The sequence below is a fragment of the Rhinolophus ferrumequinum genome (genome assembly GCF_004115265.2).
Source record: "Rhinolophus ferrumequinum isolate MPI-CBG mRhiFer1 chromosome 5 unlocalized genomic scaffold, mRhiFer1_v1.p scaffold_110_arrow_ctg1, whole genome shotgun sequence".
Lineage (NCBI taxonomy): Eukaryota > Metazoa > Chordata > Mammalia > Chiroptera > Rhinolophidae > Rhinolophus > Rhinolophus ferrumequinum.
In genome coordinates, this window is record NW_022680355.1 from 7479709 (window position 1) to 7500686 (window position 20978).

At 36.2% G+C, this 20978-nt stretch overlaps 1 protein-coding gene across 1 annotated transcript in view; it reads left to right on the top strand.

Moving 5' to 3' along the window:
- The window catches only part of LOC117019089 (sperm-associated antigen 6), a 72517-nt gene that overhangs the window by 9290 nt on the left and 42249 nt on the right, over positions 1–20978 (top strand). Inside the window, exons 3-4 of the mRNA XM_033100506.1 lie at positions 7280–7446; positions 9428–9611. Coding sequence (XP_032956397.1) covers positions 7280–7446; positions 9428–9611 — 351 coding nt within the window. The remainder of the gene's footprint in view (positions 1–7279; positions 7447–9427; positions 9612–20978) is intronic.

Sequence of the window (20978 nt, forward strand, 5' to 3'; positions counted from 1 at the left end):
CGGGTGGGTTGGAGACACAGGAAACAGGAGCCACACTGTCCACAACCTGCCGTCCTAACTGCAATCAGCACTTGCCAGCCACCATCTTCTTGCTAGCCCCCACTTTCTGGTAGCGTAGCCACAGCAGTTATATTAGTGGCCAATGGCTCACTGGTTACAGCTGACGGCCAAGTAGCCACAGCTGATAGCCATCCAATCACAGTTGATGGCCATTTACTACCTGAGCCAGCACCTTTCCACGTGAGGCCGAGAGCCTGGAAACTGCACTCCTGGCTCTGTCGCCACAATTGGTTTTGTGCAGTACACAGCCTACCCAGCCATACAGGGTGGACCTGGGATTATTCAGAATCTTCATTTTCATTTACTTCCCTGAGAGTAAGTGGTGTAAACAATAAAGCTCCCCATGGCTTCCCATTTCACTTAGAATAACATCACAAAATCTTAACTCGACCTATAGCCAAATTTGATCTGGCCCAGCCAACCTCTCCAGCTTTATCTTTTGTCACTTCTCCGACTTTATGTTTCTGGCCAGTGTGAATTTATCATGGCTTCTTCAACTGTCTGCAACAATCTTGCATGCCTTATCCAAGCCAGAAACCTGGAAGTATGACTGATTCCTCCATCTTCTTCACACTAATCAGTTTGTCTCCTAAATGCCTCCTTGGACCTTTCACTCTTTCCCTTTTGCCGTTGCTATTCTCCAGGCTATCTTCACATCTAGTGTAGGTTCCTGTAATAACTTCCTAAGTGGTCTTCCTGCTTCCCATCTTGTCTCTTTTCATGCTTTCTTCCCAGTGTAATCAGAGTGATCCTTCTTTACAAAGTGAACATTTGAGGGTTACTGTACCAACATTAATGTTAAGAGACAATTCAAAGTACTTAAAATAGGTTATTGGACCCTTCAGGACTTTTTAGCTTTCTTTCTCTAATCTCCTTCCTCCCCTGTTGTACAGTAGTCATACTGTGTTCTCAGTTTTGTCAATATATCAAACTTTGTTTTTGATTCTGAACTTCATTTCTATAGTTCCTTCTGGTTGGAATGTTCTCTGATCCTTCTCTCTGGAGACTCCCTCCATTTTTTCAGCAGGCAATCTACCTGGAAGTCTTCAGATCTCAACTTAGATTTCACTTCCCCTGGTTTGCCTTTCCTGTGTCCTTCAGAATCTGGGTTAGATGCTGTACTGTATGTTTGCAGAGCACGCTGTACTTCTCCTTTAGTTGCATGCATCACAGTGTTTTGCATTTGTTTATCTCTCAGAACCCCTTTATAAGTTCCTTGAGGTAAAGGACAACTGTGTTTTCAACATCGTGTGTATTCTTAATAGGTATTTCTTGAGTGAATGGTGAGAGAATTATTCATTCCATAGTAATTCTAAAATATATGGTTGAAAAGGCTCAATCTATGGGACCATAGAATCTTAAATATTTCTTCATAAGAGTGGAAGATATGGATTAATGAATGAGTCATATACACTAATAATAATAAAATGTTGATGAAAAACATGGACAACATAGGGAATTGATTCCTTTAATTAACACTTTTATTTATCATGTACTTAATGGTGTTCATTTCGTCCCAACTCATCTTCCTAGCACTTTAGAAATTTTAACTCATTGTAACTCTTACAAGAGTTTTATGAGATAGTCCTAGAATTTGCCACCATTTCACATATGAGGAAACCGAGACACAGAAATGTTAACTAATCTTACTGAGTCCCACAGCTGGGAAGTGACAGAACCCAGATTTGAAACTAATCATTCTCCTGCCAGATACATGCTTTTAATCACCTCAGTCTGTTGTTTTTTACAATAGGCAGTCATGTAACAAGCAGGGCAAGTGAGTCCTTCTATTTCTAAAGCATGAAGTTTCTTTTATAGTCTCATTGGACCCCAAACAGAATGCCTGAGTCGGATGATAACACTGACAATCAAAGGTGGTGAATTCTTTGTTGTGTGTTGGTTAATTGTATGCAGAAATCACTTCTTCTAAAACTTGAATAAACTATAGTGGCAATTTCATAGTAAATAGAGAAAGTAGTTTTAGATGAAAATGAAACATTATTGGAATTTAAATTTTTAAAGCTTTGCAAATTTACGATAATAAATCTTCATCATATAAGTCTATGATGATTTTCGATAATTTTGAATAAAATTGGAATGTAAAAAAATACATATGGTAGAAATCACTTCATTTTAAGTCTAAAAATACAACGGCAGGCATCAAGGGACACTATGAAGAGAGTAAAAAGACAGCTCACAGAACTAGAGAATATATTTGCAAAGCATATATCTCATAAGAGATTAATATCCAGAATGTATAGAGAACTCCTAAAATTCAACCAGCAACAAAAACCAAATGACCTGTTTCAAAATGGGCAAGTAATTTGCATAGACATTTCTCCAAAGAAGATATACAAATGTCCAATAAGCACATGGAAAGATGCTCTATATTACAAGTCATTAGGGGAATGCAAATCAAACCACAGTGAGATACCACTTCACACCCATTAGGATGGATATTATGAAAAACAACAACAAAACATAAGTGTTGGTAAGAATGTGGAGAAATTGGAACTCTTATGCTTTGCTAGTGGGGATGTAAAATGTTGTAGCCACTGTGGAAAACAGTTTGGTGGTTCCTGAAAAAGTTAAACATAGAATTACCACTTGATGCAGCAATTCCACTCCTAGGTATATACTCAAAAGAATTTAAAACAGGGACTCAAATTGATACTTGTACACCAGTGTTCACAGCAGCATTATTCACAATAACTGAAACGTGGAAACAAACTAAGTGCCTGTCAACAGATGAATGAGCAAACAAAAACAAAAAGAGAGACATAAAGTAGAATAGACATTACCAGAGGATGGGGGTAGGGGGAAATGGGGAGGTATTGTTTAATTTGTATAGAGTATCTTTTCACATGATGAAAAAATTCTGGAAATGATAGTGGGTGATAGTTTTACAACATTGGGACTATACTTACTGCCACTGAATTGTACACCTAAAAATGGCTAAAATGATAAATTTTATGTAATGTATGTTTTATCACAATAAAAATTTAAAAAAATTTAAAAAAATTGGAAAACAAATAAAGAAGGTAAGTAAGCAGGGAAACCAGAAATCTTTACCATGACTTAAATGGGCCTAAAAGCCCAGTTTGTAGATACTTGTTTTTAAAGAAAGTTGAGATGTTAAATATCTGTATAAACAGAAGACTGAGGTAATATGTATATAAACTATATACATATAAAATGAGACTTGGGTAATATTTTTGTCTTTGGAAATATTTGCCCTTTCCTTCCTGACTTATATATGCAGTTGGCATGCAAAATCAAAGTATTAGGCCTACATTGCATTAAAAGGAATTAAAGCAAAGAGTGGTGATTATTTTGAGGCTATTTTATAATCTTCTTTATTAGATTATTAGTTTCTTGAGAGGAGGCGCTGTCTTAATTCATGTGTAGTCCTATTCCTTGCTCCTTGGTAAACCCTGATTGTGTTTTTGAATGAATGACTGTGGACAGGATCAGCGAGGTGGTTTCTGTTTGGGGCATAACTGGACTGCAGTGTAGGTATTAGCAACAATGTCACCAGTATGGCAAAGGAACAAGAAAAATAGAAAAGGAACTCAAGATTATAAAGTTGGGGGAGGTGGAGAATTGTAGAGATTCATCCTAGAATTTAAATTTTAGAAATAGTTACACACCATTTTATCAGTTTGTATAGAGTAGACAGAATTATTTTATAGATATTAAAGTATAATATATTAATTATTATTTTAAGAGATATTAGTACTTGTTGGCTCCTTCAGTGGAGACTCTAGTGAGGTCATTAGCTGCTCCCTCGAGACCTGGTGTATCACATACTATTCAGGCTACTGCAATTTATGGATTCTAAATTTTCATGCATTCGCTCACCAAGGATCATTCAGTATGGATTCCTAATGGACAGACAGGTAAGGAAAATTTTCTTTTTATGTTATATATACTTCTTTTCTCTCCTCTCTCTCATCATTATCTGTATTTTTAGAACAAAGCTGTAATTTGAGTAACAAAATCTCCATGCTTAATCTGTGTAAGAGATAAAAAAATAATGTCCCTGGGGACTGATGATTATGAAGCACTAAAAGGCAATTCAAGGACTAGAAATTAGGGGCAATATTTTCTCTAATAAAAACGATGTTATTCAAACAAAGATATTTTAAATGGAAACTTTAGCTTTCACTTTTATAGCTTCAGAGATATAGCATTTTTCAAAATCCTCATTGTGCTACTGTCTGAACTAAGGAATATAGGAAAAGTATGTAGAGCAGAAGCGTCCATGTAGAAACCTAACTTGGATATAGAAGGAAACTGAAGGAAAAGAATTGTATGTCAATTTATTGACACTATTTTTCCTGGACCAGATGCAGTAGAAAAATGGAGGAGAAAATATATAAAGCAGAAAATTCCTTTGAGTATATGGACAAGTGAAGTACCTTTTTGTGTGTAAAGTATTTTACTGCTAAAATTACAAACTGAAATTTTCCAAAATTGGGAGACTTTTGGTATATTAGCTAAATATTGTAATTAATAATAAACACTTATAATTTAATTAAATATTATAGACCTAGACAGATGAATTCATTCTTCAAATTCTTAACAAAAAAGTTCAAAGTTCTTGAGATTTTAATTCAAAATATCGAGGTTGAATAACCCAATATGGATTGATTTTCCAATTACATTTCAAAGGCAATAAGTCACTACCTTCACATAAATTTATGAAGTGAGAAAAAAGGAAATAACAATTATCAAGAAAAAATAATGTGAAACATAATTGTGATTCTCTTAAAACTATTCTAAGCATACTTTATTTTTTTTTTTTGGTTAGTGTATTTATTATGCCATTTTAAATATGTTAACAAATTTAGCTTTTCTGTTTAAAAGTATTTACTTAAAGTAGTGCATATTGATTATCAAGTACGTCAAGTTGTAATTAACAACAACAACAAATAACCCAATTTGAAAATGGTCAAAGGACTTGAATAGATATTTCAGCAAAGATGTACAAATGGCCAATAAAAAGACGTTCACCACCATTAGTACTAGGGGAAATGAAAATCAAAACCATAATGAGATACCACTTTACACCTGTTAGTATCGCTATTATTTAAAAAACAAAAGAAAATAACAAGTGTTGGTTGAAGATGGGCAGAAATTTGAACACTTGTACTTTCCTGATTGGAATGTAAAATGGTACAGCCTTTGAAGAAAACAGTCATACAGTTCTTAGTGGTGAAGATTACACATTATTGTACTTAATACCACTGAATTGGACACTAAAAAATGGTTAAAGTGGTAATTTTTGTTATGTATATTTGCCACAATTTAAAAACTAAAAAAATAACAAGTAATAAAGCAAACTACAAAAAAGAGATTGGCAAATTGTTTTAAATCCAACTTTCTAGAATGAACCCATGTTAATATTTGGTAATTCTAATACCTTATCCTGTGCTTTAAACATTTTGTTGTGAGATATTTCAGAAATTATTTCTATAAAAAGTATAGATAACAGTAGAAGCAACACTTATGAGCAAACACTGGGATTTGTTTCACAGGAGCTATTGCATGGACATGAGTAGGAGGGCTTTGTGGCTGCAAAATTAACCAGCCTGAGAGGGATTCAAACTTGTAAATGTGGCCTTATGTAAGATGATCTAACTAGGCCAAATGAAACAAAAATGATCAATAAATGAAATTGGAAGTCATGAAAAGCCACAGGTCACATTATTATCTGTGATAAGCATCATTATCATTCTGTTTAGGTTATTTGGTAGTACTATTATTTTTGTCTCATCCTAAATGTTACTGTAAATGTTTTCCTTTTATTCTAGTTAATGTTTCTGGATATAACATTATAAAAGAATATTAGTAATATTTGCTTTTATAGATCACTGGGGTGTGTTTTTATAGAAAAGATGTAATAACTGAAGTTGAAAGGCCTGATGTAAATGGTGTAAAATTTAGAAAGTCAAGGGGCACTTTGTTCCAGTTTGGACTCTGTCATTACCTTTCTTGCAACCTTAGACTAAAACACCATCGTTAAAGCACAAATAGTCGACTATTTTGCATAGTTTGTGTTAGGTTGGTGCAAAAGTAATTGCAGTTTTGCAATTATTATTAACTTTTTAAACCACAGTTACTTTTGCACCAACCTAATAGTAAGGCAAAGTTAATATAAAGAGTGGGAGTATCCAGTAAAATGACCAAAATGCAATTTTGATTTGTCTCCTTTTCCCCACCTCCTCAATTTTTAATACATATTATTTATTTAGCGATTATCAATAAAGAATGTCAGAATTTCTAACCTTGCTCCACCATTTATTAGTGGTATGATGATTTCCTTAACTTCTCTCAGCCTCCATTTCCTCATCTGTAAAATAGACATAGTAATAGGGCCTACTTCATAGGTTTGTTAGGAGAATTTGATGAATTAGTATGGAAAACAAGTCCTTAAAACAATGTGTGCATATAAGTGCTCCATAAATATAAGCTTCTTTTATTATTGTTGTTGTGATGATATACCTACTAAAATGAATATTATGAGAGCTAGTAATACGATATATTTCCTTATCTCAAAGAATGTATTTATTTGGAGGTAATGTCAGAAGTCTGATTTGCAACCCTTCATGAATGTGAGGTCCTAGCCAAATGTCCACCTAGCCCCCCTGCCTCTGAGAAAGATCCTGATACAATTTCTGTGATAAAAAAGTTCATTTGGAATGAGAGAAAAGACCCAACAGTTGGAATCAGAGAAAAAAAAACAAAACAAGCAGAAGACTTCATTGAGAGGAAAGGATCTGAACTGAGCCCTGAAAGATAGGATTTGCAAAGGCCGGGGGTGGGGTGGGGGTGGGAATCTACCACGCCCCGCCCTCCATGCTGTAGGCATTATACTCTGTGCTTCACAGCCTTTCTCTGCATTCCTCATGACAGCCCTGTCAGGTCACATAGCCAGTGTTTGCCAAATCAGGGATTTAAACTCTTATCTAATCCCCACGCCTTTCTTACTTCCATGTTATGCTGCTGCTTTGATGATTACAGGTTGTATTGTTCTTGTCTTGGTCAGCCATGTGCTTCTAAATATCCCATTAGTTTTTAGTGGATAATTTTTTTGTTTTTGCTGATTTTCCCCTTAATTTTCTTATCTGCATATATGCTGAATTGTATGTTTGTTTTTTAATTTAAATTTTAATTTAAATTTTGCTGATTTCTGTTCTTTCATAATGTAACTCAGGTGTAATGTCTTTGCTGAGACCTCTTCTTCTGGATGTGGTCCCAACAATTCAACAGACTGCAGCTTTGGCTCTTGGGAGACTGGCTAATTATAATGATGACCTAGCGGAAGCAGTTGTGAAGGGAGACATTCTTCCACAGCTTGTTTATTCGTTGGCAGAACAGAATGTAAGATTAAAAATAATGAGTTATATGTTTTTGTTGTTGCTACCTTTGACTTTTAAAAATTTGAAGTTTGGGTACAGTTGCAAACTTGTAGGCATTAGAATTATTAAGGTGTTAATACACCTTCAATTCTTTGAACTGCACGTAATAATATCTTTAGGGTATTTTACTTTGGGTTGATATGCAGCTTTTCTCAATTACTGTTAATATAAGAAGAAAACAGGCCAAAAATGTTAATGAAATTATACATAAAGCAGTATTTCTGTGTATTGGGAGATTAAAGTTATAGGATCAGCTTAGATAAGTATACACTCGTATGAAGCCCGAGGAAAACAAAAGTTGTTTTCAACAATACTTATGTCACAAGCTTCTATCTTATTCACCTACTAGTCCTTGAATTCATTAAAGAGAGATTTAATCTCTCTTTATGAGGTACAAAATCCTCTGGGTTTGCTTTTGCTTTTTTTTTTTTTTTTTTTAAGGAAATTATTTTGGTGAGGAGTGGGAGACCAGGGAGGAATTTGGGAAAGTGGAAATTAGGAGAAAAGGTGAATGAGATCAGAAAGTGTGAATTATAGGTACTGTAATTAGTAGTGACTATTGATGCTCAATGAATTGTCTGTGAATTTGAAAATTCTGCAATATAAAAGTTAAATTAGCTTAAGTTAATGACAAGAAATGTATCACCATTATTTTCCCACAATTATAAGAAAATAATCTGTGGAAAGCTATTTTGAAACTCTATTCTAATTTTTACAATAAATTAATAGATATTTGGTTACTGATATATAAAATTAGACTTTACAACAAATATTTTAATATCTATATATGTTATATTTAAGAAGCTAAGGAAATACACAAAATCAAAATATTATTATTAACATAGCATATTTCTTATATCTTCAATATATACCAGGTTTTGAGATATAATATGTTAAAAATATACTTGATGTATTTTCTCTCTCCTACAATTTTTACTGTACCTTAACATGTTAGACTAAGCAAACAGAATGCTTTCAAAATGAGTACTGTAGTTACCCAGGGACTTTTAAGTAGTCACTGTAAAGAAATAGAAACTTAGAATCTAAAATAGAGGATTAACTGGGTTCTATTAATGAAAAGAGGCAGGAGACCATTACTGTGTTATTATGTGAACCATAAAACCACAGTGAGTGTTCTAGCTAAATACTTCCTAAATAATTTTTTAGTTATATGAAGAAAATTGTTTTAGTTTTATTTTCTTAGTCTGATAAATTTATATATACAAAATACTATAAATATGAAGCATTGCTTAAAATTCACATAATCGTAAGTCATTTGTATTTACCTTTTTAAAAAAGCATTTCTAAAAAGGAATAAATAACATATCCCATTGTTTGGACAGTTTATTTGCCAGGTTAAGTTTTAAAATGTATCAAGAATGTTTTACCTTTATGTTTATCCAATGATTGGTAAGTGCATCTCAAAACATGGTTGTTATTTAGGATAATTTAGGACACCAGAAGGATTAGTTGAGGTCATGAAAGGCCTATCATGTTTAGAGACTGAGGGCAAGTAAAGGAAACAAATTTGTCAGTTGACAGTTTAGTTGTACATGTTAAGAGTCTAAGAGCTCCCATAGGTCAAACAAATACCTTTCAGTGTAATGCAGATACATAAAATCTCATTATTTTATGAATTTTAAAAGAAATATTAATATAATAAGTAGGAAATACAGTATTTTATTTTGTAAATGCATGTTTTAGAATAAAATAGTCGAAATGTAATATAAGACTTATATTGTTTTAGTTTAGTTACTGAACAGGAGCAACGGGGAACATGAAAAAATCAAAATGATTTTGCAGGATGTGTTTCATCCTTTGTATTTAAATGCTGTTGAGGTTTATTGCAATAATGTCATTCTTACATCGGTTTTGGTCTATTTTAACTTTTGGTTATATAAGTGCTCAACTCACTTTGAGTTTTATCTATTTTATCCTTGTAGCGTTTTTACAAGAAAGCAGCTGCCTTCGTGTTACGAGCAGTTGCTAAACATTCTCCTCAACTAGCTCAGGCAATAGTTGATTGCGGAGCACTGGATACGCTGGTGATATGCTTGGAAGATTTTGACCCTGGAGTCAAGGAGGCTGTAGCCTGGGCTCTTGGATATATTGCAAGACATAATGCAGGTAATGGAGCATCTTTTAAAATAGGATTATAAAAGTTTAGATTTGTTAGGTAAATCTGATTTTGCTTAGTAAAGCATAGGTGAGGTTTTACTGATGTTTCATATATTATGGGAGATATGTTTTGAATGATGCCCAAGTTGTTTCGATCACAAATTCACAAAAACCTATACATTTTTGTCTTTATCTTAGTTAGCCAAAGAGAAATTTGAGGATGCAAAGAAAAAGGGAGAGAATGGGGCAAATGAGAATTTGATAAATTCTCAAAGACCTTGGTAAATTGGTTCAGTTGAGAAATTATTTTAGTGTGTCACCTCTCAGGGTATATTGGGTCTTCACTCTTTTAATAGGGTGTTCCAAACCAGCTAGGGCCATATCATATGAGTGAGTAATGTTGAAAAGATACAGACATGATAACTTTCTAGAACATTTTTGTATTCAGCCCATATTGGGCACGAAGGAGGAGAAAGAGAAGGAGCACCTTTTCTTATAAACCGACAGCTCAGTGATGTCATCAAGAAGGGACCTGGATCTCTTGTGTGAAGATTGTGCTGACACACCCCCTTATTAAAAAGTACATGGGGAACAAAATTGCCCCCATCACTTTACAGAAGTTGCTAAATAATATGAACAAATAACAGAACAAGAATATAGAGTTTAACAAACATGTAAAAATGATCAACTTTGCTAATAATCAAGACCTGCATATTAAAACAATGAATGTATTTTTCCCACCTATTATTATTTGGGGGGAAAAGAGTAAAGCAGAAATATAGCCAGTGGTTAAGAGCATGGTTACACCAAAAATATTTGCTTTGGGAATTCATCCTAAGGAAAGAATTCCACAGAATGAAAAAACTATATTCATGAAAATGTTATTGTAGCATTATTTGTAATATCAAAAAACCTCAGTAGTTGGCAGGAATTTAGAGGTTAAATTATGGTAGTTTACTTAATGGAATCTCATTCAACAAATTGAAAAGGTATAATTATGAATCCTACATGGTTACATGGAGAAGTGATTATAATGTGAAAAAAGGACAAAATTGTATATTACAATTATAAAAATAAGTTTTTACGTGGACATAAATTACAAAGAGATACATGTTTGTGTTACTAGGGTGATAGAATTAAGGGTATTTTTCTTTGTTTTCCAGATTTTTCAGTGTGTGTGTGTGTGTGTGTGTGTGTGTGTGTGTGTATATATATATATATATATATATATATAGTAGCTACTTTTTATCAAGTAGTTACTTGTGCCTAGGTCTGTGCAGTATGCTCTAGATACATTATCTCATTTTGATTGTGGTACCCTTAGGGTAAGTATTATTCTCTCTGTTAAACAGAGAAATGGGGTAGAACTTAAGAGAGAATACATGAAGTTATATTAATGGTGGAACCGGAATTTGAGTCTAAATCTGTCTGAATCCAAAGCTCACATTAACCACTGTACTGTACAGCTTCATATTTCTTGAAAGATTGTTGAAGAAATTCAAAACAGAAGAAACAATAAGAGGTTCTCCCATGGTTATGTTTAATTTGGTTCTTCAAATGGTGAAACTATTAGGGACAAAAAAGAAAGAAAATGATATAAAATTAAATTGAGAAAGAAAACTATTGTCATGCTTAGAATGATTCAGAGGTAGTATATCAAAATTATTTCCATAACATCTGGATTTTGGTTTTCCAGATAGGTTCACATTAGGACTGTTGTTTACTATATGTTGATTGAGAAAACTAAGGCAGTGTTTTAGATCAGAAACTGGTTATCATGGGGAAACTACAAGAGTATATTTAGTAAGTTTTTTTTTTTTTTTTATGTCAGAGACCTTATTGCAAACACATTGTAACATGAGTGTTTAAAAGAATGGTGCAAACAAAAGAGCCTTGAGGGACACCCATACAACTGCATTCGCAGGCAGGTACCCAGAGATAGCCTTTCCATACCTCCCTTTTGTTGAATCTGAGACTAAATTATAATAGTGCATAAATAGGATCTGTCTTAGGGATCCCATTTCAAATTTTTGCTATAACCTGTCTCCCACATGAAATTCCCACTATAATTTCAATATTTCACAATACTTAGGAGCTGAGACCCAGAAGCTCCCAGAAGAGATTACTACTTAGATTTCTCAGAAAGAAAGGGAATTGTCATTTTAGTAAGTGATAAAAGAAGTCATTGATTATTATCTGAGATTTCCTGTCAGGATGGTGGAGTAGGTAAATGCTGTGCTTACCTCCTCTTAGAACCACATGAAAATTACAACTAACATATAGAACAACCATCATTGAGAATTGCCTGAAGTCTAGCTAAACTGAAGCCCTACAACAAAGGACATACAGAAGAAGCCACCTCGAGAGTGGTGGAAGGGGTGGAGATTTGGAACATGCTGGTCCCACACCCGCGTGTGACCATTAAAAATTGGGAGGGCTATCTCAACTGTGGAGGTCTCCCTGGAGGAGCAAGGGGTCCCAGCCCCTCAAAGCTCCCCAACCCAGGGTTTCAGTGGTGGGGAGAGAAGTTCCCATAACTTTTGGTTGTGAAAACCAGCGGAGATTAGGGCTGAGTGAGTCAAAGGAGGCTGCAGACCCAGGTGTTCTTCCTAAAGGGCCCGTGCACAGACTTGCTCATTGATGGACTCACTCACTCTGAGCTCCAGCACTAGGGCATTAGCTCAAAATATTCCAGGGACATATGGCAGGAACTAAGTTGTCTGGCTTCAGGGTAAGAGCTGGAGGGGCTGCTTTCTCCCAGATGGAAGAACTGGCAGAAGCCATTGTTTCTTTGTTGAGCCCTCCCCACTCCCAGTGTGCAGATGCAGGTAGCCACCATATCTGAGTCTCCATCAACCTGGCTAACACCGTTCCTTTGCCCTGCCCCAGGTGATTCCCAGAAACCCCACCCCACCCAACTTTTGGGCACATGGAAGCCACTTCCAGTGGCTTTTCAGATACAACCAGCCGATTTTGGCTCATGCTGAAAACTTTCCTAAAATCAGTCAAAGGTTCACAAAACCCAAACAAGCAGCATCTGGCTTTGGCATGTTCCATACCACTTGTGGAACAGCTCAAGCCTGGCACCAGCCACAGCCCATCCAGTTTGCAGCTGGGCCACTTGAACCATCTTCAAACCCAGCACAGGTGGTGGCCATCTGTGGATTGCTTTGTGGCTCATGCCAGGTGGTCCCAGGCAGGACATATGCTGTGGCTGAACTTGGCCTCTCCCTGGAGGCCCTGAAATTCAGCACACCCAGAAGCCAGCTTCAGGCTGAGGTGAAGCATCACCCAGCTGCCTCCAAGGATGACACACCCAAAGGGTAGACTGGGCAGGCACCAGAGCCCTGCTAAAGCAAATCCTGCTCTGTAGGGTCAGCCCCTGCACAACAATTCCCCCACTGTAGTCACAGCCTGTCTTCACAACCAATCAGCCTGAGGGTGAATCCCTCTCATTGACATGCAAACAGCAACCAAGGCTCAACCACAATAGGAGGGCATACACAACTGACACAATGGCCACTCCTTGAGCACCCAACTCTGGTGACCAGGGACTGTCACTGAGCCTCAAAGGACACCCACATAAGGCCTCTCTACTAAGACCAGGAGGCATAGTAGCCCTGCCTGACACATAGTAACAAACACAGGGAGGCAGCTAAAATGGGGGAGACAAAGACACATGTCACAAATGAAAGGACAGAACAAAGCTCCAGAAAAAGAAATAAACAAAATGGAGATAGGCAATCTACCAGACACAGTGTTCAGAACACTGGTTATAATGATGCTCAGGGAGAACTTCGATAAAGAGATAGGAAACATAAAAATAGAGATAGAAAACATAAAAAAGAACCAGTCAGAAATAAAGAATACAATAATGGAAACGAAGAATACATTACAGGGAACCAATAGTTGTGTAGATGAAGCAGAGGATCAAACCAATGATGTACAAGATAAAGTAGCAGGAAACACCCAATCAGAACAGCAAAAAGAAAAAAGAATCCAAAAAATTGAGGTGAATTGAAGGGGCCTCTGGGAAAACATCAAGTGTACCAACATTGACATTATAGAGGTACCAGAAGGAGAAGAGAGAGAACAAAGAATGGAAAACCTATTTGGCTATCGGAGAATGATGTCATAGAAATGGTGGTGTGAGGTGAGCCTCTTGAAATCTCCCCTGGAATTTACAACAAATTGAACAACTATAATTCCACAAAGGACTCCCTGCACAGCAGACAGGCAAGGCTAAGAGACGTGCAACTGAAATCATCTAAAGGTGGGCAAATTGGGCGAGTAGGGGAGGAGGGAAGCTGGAAATGTGATGATGTGGGCTGCCTGGGCGCAGGATGTACACCTAGTAGCTTGGAGCTCTGAGCTCCCTGCATTCCGGAGCTACCATAGCTGCAGGAGAGGGATGAATTCAGATTGCTAGGGCACTGCTTATGGCGCACAGTCCCACTTGAGGGATAAGCATGTAACACAGCTGAACCGAACGCTCATGGCAGAGACCTTGGCGCAAAGGCTGAGGGAAGAAGGTTGAAAACGGTGGTTTAAGCCCTCACTGCTGAGCAGAGGATGGAAGGATTAGGCACAGAGCCTAGCCAACCCCTCCCACACTCCAGTGCTAGAAGCAGAATGGTGTAGCAAATTCAGATAAAAGAACAGAATATTTGTAGTTCTGAGACTTGTGGCCCATAGCCATGGACACATAGCCCAACTAGTTCCAGAGAAAGAGAGAGAGCCTTGGGTGCAGTACTGGCTGTTCTCGTAGTCGCTGCCATTGCTCTGGGCCACCTTGCACAACCCACCCTGTCCCTTCCCCACCTATCTGGGTGGATCCCTGCAGGAGTAAACAGAGCCACTGAACACACAGGCTCTGAAACTAGTGTAGGAAGAGCTTTGGAAATTCAGAAGCTCTCCACATCCCCGCACAGAGGCGATCCATTGTGACCCAGGCAACCTGTTCACAGAGGAGAAGCCCACCTTCCAGGGTATCCCCCCATTGTGTGAGAAGCCAGAACACTGCAGAGAAAATATAACACTACAGCGTAAGAGAGAATGAAAGGCTGCATCAGACAGAAAATAAAACATTGTACAAACACCTACTGGAAAACAAAAGAAAGAACTCTTGCTATCAACCTGTTGCAGAACCCACTCCTGTAGATGCCTAGGAACAGAAATAATAGATCATTAATTGCCATGAATAACCAAGGTCAGAAGACAGCTCAGAAGGAAAATGAAAAGTCTCCAGAAAATGAACTTAAAGACATGGAAATATGTGACTTAAAAGACAGAATTCAAGATTACAGTTGTGGAAAAACTCAATGAGATGCAAGAAAACATAGACAGGCAGTTTAATGAACTCAGAAACACAATCAAAGAACAAACTCAACATTTTATCAAAGAGATTGAAATTTTAAAAAAGAACCAAAGAGAATTTCTGGAGATTAAGAACTCAATAAAAGAAATGAATGAAATAGACAGCTTAGGTAATAGAGTTGACCAGATGGAGGAAAGAATCAGTGACATCCAAGATAGAAATCTGGAAATGACACAGATGGAAGAAGAGACAGACTTGAGACTTAAAAGAAATGAAAGAACTCTCCAAGAACTTTCTGACTCTATCAGAAAGAGCAATATAAGAACAATGGGTATACCAGAAGGAGAAGAAAGGGAGAAGTGAACAGAGAATATATACAAAAATTTTCGATGAGAACTTCCAAACTTGTGGAAAGACCTAGATCCTCGAATCCAAGAAGAAAATAGAACACCTAATTACCTCAATCCCAAAAGGCCTTCTCCAAGGCACAATGTATTGAAGCTGTCAACAATTAACGAAAAAGAAAGAATCCTCAAGGCAGCCAGGGAAAAGAAGATGGTAAGCTACAAAGGAAAGCCCATTAGGTTATCATCAGATTTTTCAGCAGAAACTCTACAAGCCAGGAGGGAGTAGACTCAAATATTAAACTATTGAAAGAGAGAAATTATGAGCCAAGAATAATATATCCAGCAAAGATATCCTTTAGATATAAAGGAGGAATAAAGATGTACAGATGTACAGAAGCTGAGGGAATTTTCTAACACACGACCTGCACTATAAGAAATACTGAAGGAGGCTACTCGACCTGATAAAAAAACACAAAAGAAGACCAAACCATGAGTAGTATTATGAACAGGACTAATATCCAAAATACATAAGGAACTCATACAACTCAACAACAAAAAACAATCCAATGAAAAAATCAACAGAGGACCTGAATAGACATTTCTCCAAAGAGGACATACAAATGACCAATAGACATATAAAAAAGTGCTCAACATCACTAATCATCAGAGAAATGCAAATAAATACCGCAATGAGATATCACCTCACACCAGTTAGAGTGGCTATCATCAACAACAGAAATGGTAACAAGTATTGGAGAGGCTGTGGAGAAAAAGGAACCCTCATACACTGTTGGTAGGAATGCAGATTAGTGCAGCCGTTATGGAAGGCAGTGTGGAGGTTCCTCAAAAAATTACGAATAGAATTACCATATGACCCAGGAATCCCTCTCCTGGGTATCTAACCAAAAAATCTGAAAACATTTATCCATAAAGACGTGTGTTCTCCAATGTTGCAGCTTTATTTATGGTGGCCAAGACATGCAAACAATTAAAGTGTCCTTTGATAGATGAATGGATAAAGTTGTTGTATATATACACAATGGAATACTATTCTGCCATAAGAAAGATGAAATAGTACCATTTGTGACAACATAGATGGATCTCGAGGTTATATTGCTAAGTGAAATAAGTCAGACAGAAAAAGTTGAGAACTATATGATTTCACTGACATGTGGTATATAAAACTGAAAACAACAAAAGAACAGGACAAACAAATGAAGAAACAAAAGCTCATAGACACAGACAATAGTTTAGTGGTTACCAGAAGTTAAGGGTGGGGGAGGGAGGTGGTAGATGAGGGTAAAGGGGATCAAGTATAAGGTGATGGAAAGAGAAGTGACACTGGATGGTTAACACACATTGTGATATATAGATGATGTATTACAGAATTTTATGCCTGAAATCTATGTAACTTTACTAACAGTTGTCACCCCAATAAACTTTAATTAAAAAGAAAAAAGCTATCAACCTAGGAAAAAAAAAAAGAAAGAAAAAGCATTTGAAGAAATAATGATGGAAAACCTCCCTAACCAGGTGAAGGAAATGGACACAAAAGCTCAAGAAGTACTGAGAATCCCAAACAAGTTGAACCAAAATTGGCCCCACCAAGACATGTCATTAAAATCCCAAAGCTTAAAGACAAAGAAAGAATCTTAAAAGTAGCAAGAAAAAAGCAGCTAGTTACCTACAAGGGAGCTCCCATAACGCTGTCAGTTGATTTCTGAATACAAAATTTGCAGGCCAGAAGGGATTGACAGGAAAGATTCAAAGTGATGAAAAACACGATCCTACAACCAGGAATACTCTACCTAGCAAAGGTACCATTTAGAATCTGGGACGGATAGCATCCCAGACCAGAAAAAGTTAAAGGAGTTCATCACCACCAAACAAATATTACAAGGAATCTTAGAGGGACTTCTTTAAGACAAAAATAACTAATTAAATAAATAAATAATATGAATAATTAAATGGCAATAACTACATATCTATCAACAATTACTTTTGTTGTAAATGGATTAAATGCTCCAATCAAAAAAATAGGGTGACTGAATGGATAAGAAAACAAGACCTTTACACATGCTGCCTACAAAAGACTCACTTCAGATTGAAAGACACATATAGATTGAAAGTAAAGGAATGGAAAAATATATTTCATGAAAATGGAAACAAACAAAAAAGGATGAGGTAGCAGTACATATACTAGACAAAATAGACTTTAAAACAAAGGCTATAACAAGAGATAAAGCAACCCCACGTCTGGGTATTTATCTGAAGAAACCAAAAACGCTACTTAGAAGGGACGTGTACATCCATATGTTCATTGCAGCATTGTTTATAATGGCCAAGATGTGAAGGCTGCCTGCGTGTTGATGGATGAATGTTTAAAGAGGAGGTGGTACATATATATAATACAATATTGCTTGGCCATGGAAGGGAATGGGTTCTTGCCATCTGCAGTGGCAAAGATGGACCTGGAGGGAATTGTGCTGAGTGGAGTATGTCAGACAGAGAAAGACAGATACAATGTGATTTTGCTTTTATGTGGAATTTAAAGAACAAAATGAAAAAACAAACAAAACAGAAACAGACTCATAGATACAGAGAACATTTTGATGGTTTCCAGATGTGAGGGGAATGGGGGAGTGGGTGAAAAGAGGAGGGGATTAAGAAGTACAAATTTGTTGTTGCATAGTAGTCATGGGGATGTAGGGTGTAGCAGAAGGAATATAGTCAATAATATTGTAATAACTATGTATGGTGTCAGACGGGTTCTAGATTTATCGGGGTGATAGATGGGAAGGGTGTTGGGGGGCAGGGTGAAAAAGTGAAGGGATTAAGAAATACAAATTGGTAGTTAAAAATAGTCACGGGGATGTAAAGCATAGGGAATATAGTGAATAATATGATAGTAATTATGCATAGCGCCAGGTGGATACTAGACTAGTCAGGGGCATCACTTAAATTATACAAATGTCTAACCACTATGCTGTACACCTGAAATATAAAATAATATTGAATGTCAACTGTAATTGAAAAAAGGGGGGGGGGAGGTGAAGGGGAATAAGGTCTAAATTTCCAGGTATAAAACTAATGAGTCATGGGGATGTAATGTACAGCATAGGGAATATAGTCAATAATATTTTAATAGCGAGGCATGGTGTCAGATGGTTGCTGGACTTGTCATGTTGATCACTTCTTTAGGTATATAATTGTTGAATAATATTGTGTACATCTGAAACTAATATAATATTGAATGTTATCTATATTTTAATAAAAATCTTTTAAAAAGACGCCATTATTCACATCCTGAATATCAGTGAAATTACAGGATTTACATCTAACCTGATTTCTTTCTCGATTATTTCTTAAAAATGGAATATATTGAGATTAATGGGAGGACATTCATTCAGGTTTTCTTCTTGGTATTAGTTGTAAAATGTTTGATTAGACAGTATAAGAAATATAAACCTTTAATGGAGATGCAAAAGAAATGAAGTATACCTTTAAGGGCAATAGAAGGAAAAGATTTTGTGTATAGTTAATAAAAATAAAATAAGTATATAATTAGAAGAGAGAAACCAATGGGCATCGTTTGACTTTTCCTTATTTGAAAAATACAATTTCTAAAAGTTACTTCTATATATAGATTTTAAGGGCAATAGAAGGAAATACAGATTTTAAAGCATTTTACAGATCACCAAAGAGAACTGGGGGCTAACAACCAAATGACGTTTTTTAAAAACTCTGTACAATCATGTCATTAAACTTCTATGGTTGAATCACCAGTTATTGAATACACTTGATAATATGTACCTCTTACTTTGAAGATAAGTTATTTCTTTATATTTTTTTCTGCTCCTTTGTTAAGGCTGAGGTAGAATTCTCAGATTGGTTGTCTTTCTTACTTCTTGCCACACTCTCTCATTCTGCAGAATTATCCTATAACATATTTACCTCATCAATGTCAAATCTCTCACTATTTCTAAAGAGTAACGTTGCTTTTGGAGATACAAGTGGTGAGGTGAGGAGCCTGGGAGGGCTGAAGTGTGAAGGGGCGAGGCAGCAGGAACCGTGGGGCTCTGGAGCCACAGAGCTTCCATTGGGAGGGGTCCCGGAAGGTGCTTCACCTGCTTAGGCCCTCCTCCCTGCTCCCACCTGGTAGCGTTATCTTGCCTTGTCTCTAGCACAGCAGCTTTGTGGAGAAGCACTTCTAATAAATTGTGTCCGGAGTGTGGCAGCAATTAGAGTACTTGAGACTGAGGTGAAGGCAGTACCCTGGCTGGAAGTTTGAGGAAGGAGGAGGCATATGAGTGTCTTGTGTGAATGATCTTTGACATTTGGGCTCAAAGTAAGTTTTAAGTGTTTATTTTGGGAGCTTTCACTAAAAATGCTCTCTTGTAAACTTGGTCTGTTGTAAATTCTGTCTGTTCACAAGCCTGGCTAAGAGGCATACATTTAATTAGGTGTTCTAAACCATTTTAGGTATTAATATAATTGTCATATTATAGATGAAGAAAATGAAGTAGAGAGATTAAAGGATTTCTTCTGGTCAGACAGCAGTTTATGGTGGAACTGCTTGGCAATTGTTCAAAACATTCCAGAGATTTTTCGTTTTTATAGTATGAGAAAGGAAAGTGTATGAGAGCTCATCATTCTTTGTTTTAACTTCCTTGTATTTGAAAGTCTTGCCGGATACCTCTGTTTTTAATCCCTGAGGCTGGTTTCCACATGTGTGACAATTCTTCCTCCTATAGACCTGATTTATGTCCTTAGGACCTAAATCAAGTGAGAAATTTCCGTTCCAGCTCAGTAGCAGTTAAGAGATGAGATTGCTGTGGCCAAAGATGAACAGTATTTCTAGAACTGGCTGATTTGGACACTATAGAAACAGTAGACTATGTCCTATTTACTAAATAGATAACGTAAGGAAGGAATCCAGACAGAGCTGGCCAGCCTGATTCTTTTCTGTCTTGTGTAGAATGATGAAATGATAAAAGGAGAAAAGAATTTTAAAATTCAGAATTTTTGCACATATTCTTCTCATGCCACTCCTGCCACACATATATAAATACCAGTAGCCTAAATCATGTGGCACAAGCTTAGGAAGCAGTAATTAACTTTTTAAAAATCTACATGTTAATGACAAATATCTGAGTTAACTAAGGACTTTATGTCTTTATGTCTTACTATATGTCTTACAGTGAGGATGAACGTGAGAAGTGTACTAGAGCCTAGTAATTACAAATTATTTTAAAAGTCCTACAGATAATTGTCTTTACTGATGCCTGTAGATGATAATGCTGATTTCTGTGTCATCTTTTTTTTTTTATAGCTTATTTTATCTTGGGGGGGTTGAGAAACACACAAGCATAGAGGCAAATGATATATAGAAGATTGTATATATTATATATTATACCTATTTTGATCCTAAATTTTATTTCCATAAATACTCTTCTATTTACTTACATGTTGATGAGAAAAGATAAAGTGAAAATAAATGTCTCTTCTATGTTTTTTGGACATAGAAGCCAAATGTGTTAAACAAAATAACATTTCAATTATAACTTTATTCAGTAATTACCTAATTTGTTAGTCCTTTTTAGGGATAGTTTGTATGCTAGCAAAAAAATATGTTGTGAATTCTTTTGTATTTTTATTTACTGTGATTTTTAAAGCTATGAACTCTTGGTTAATAAAATCTTCTGAGACTTT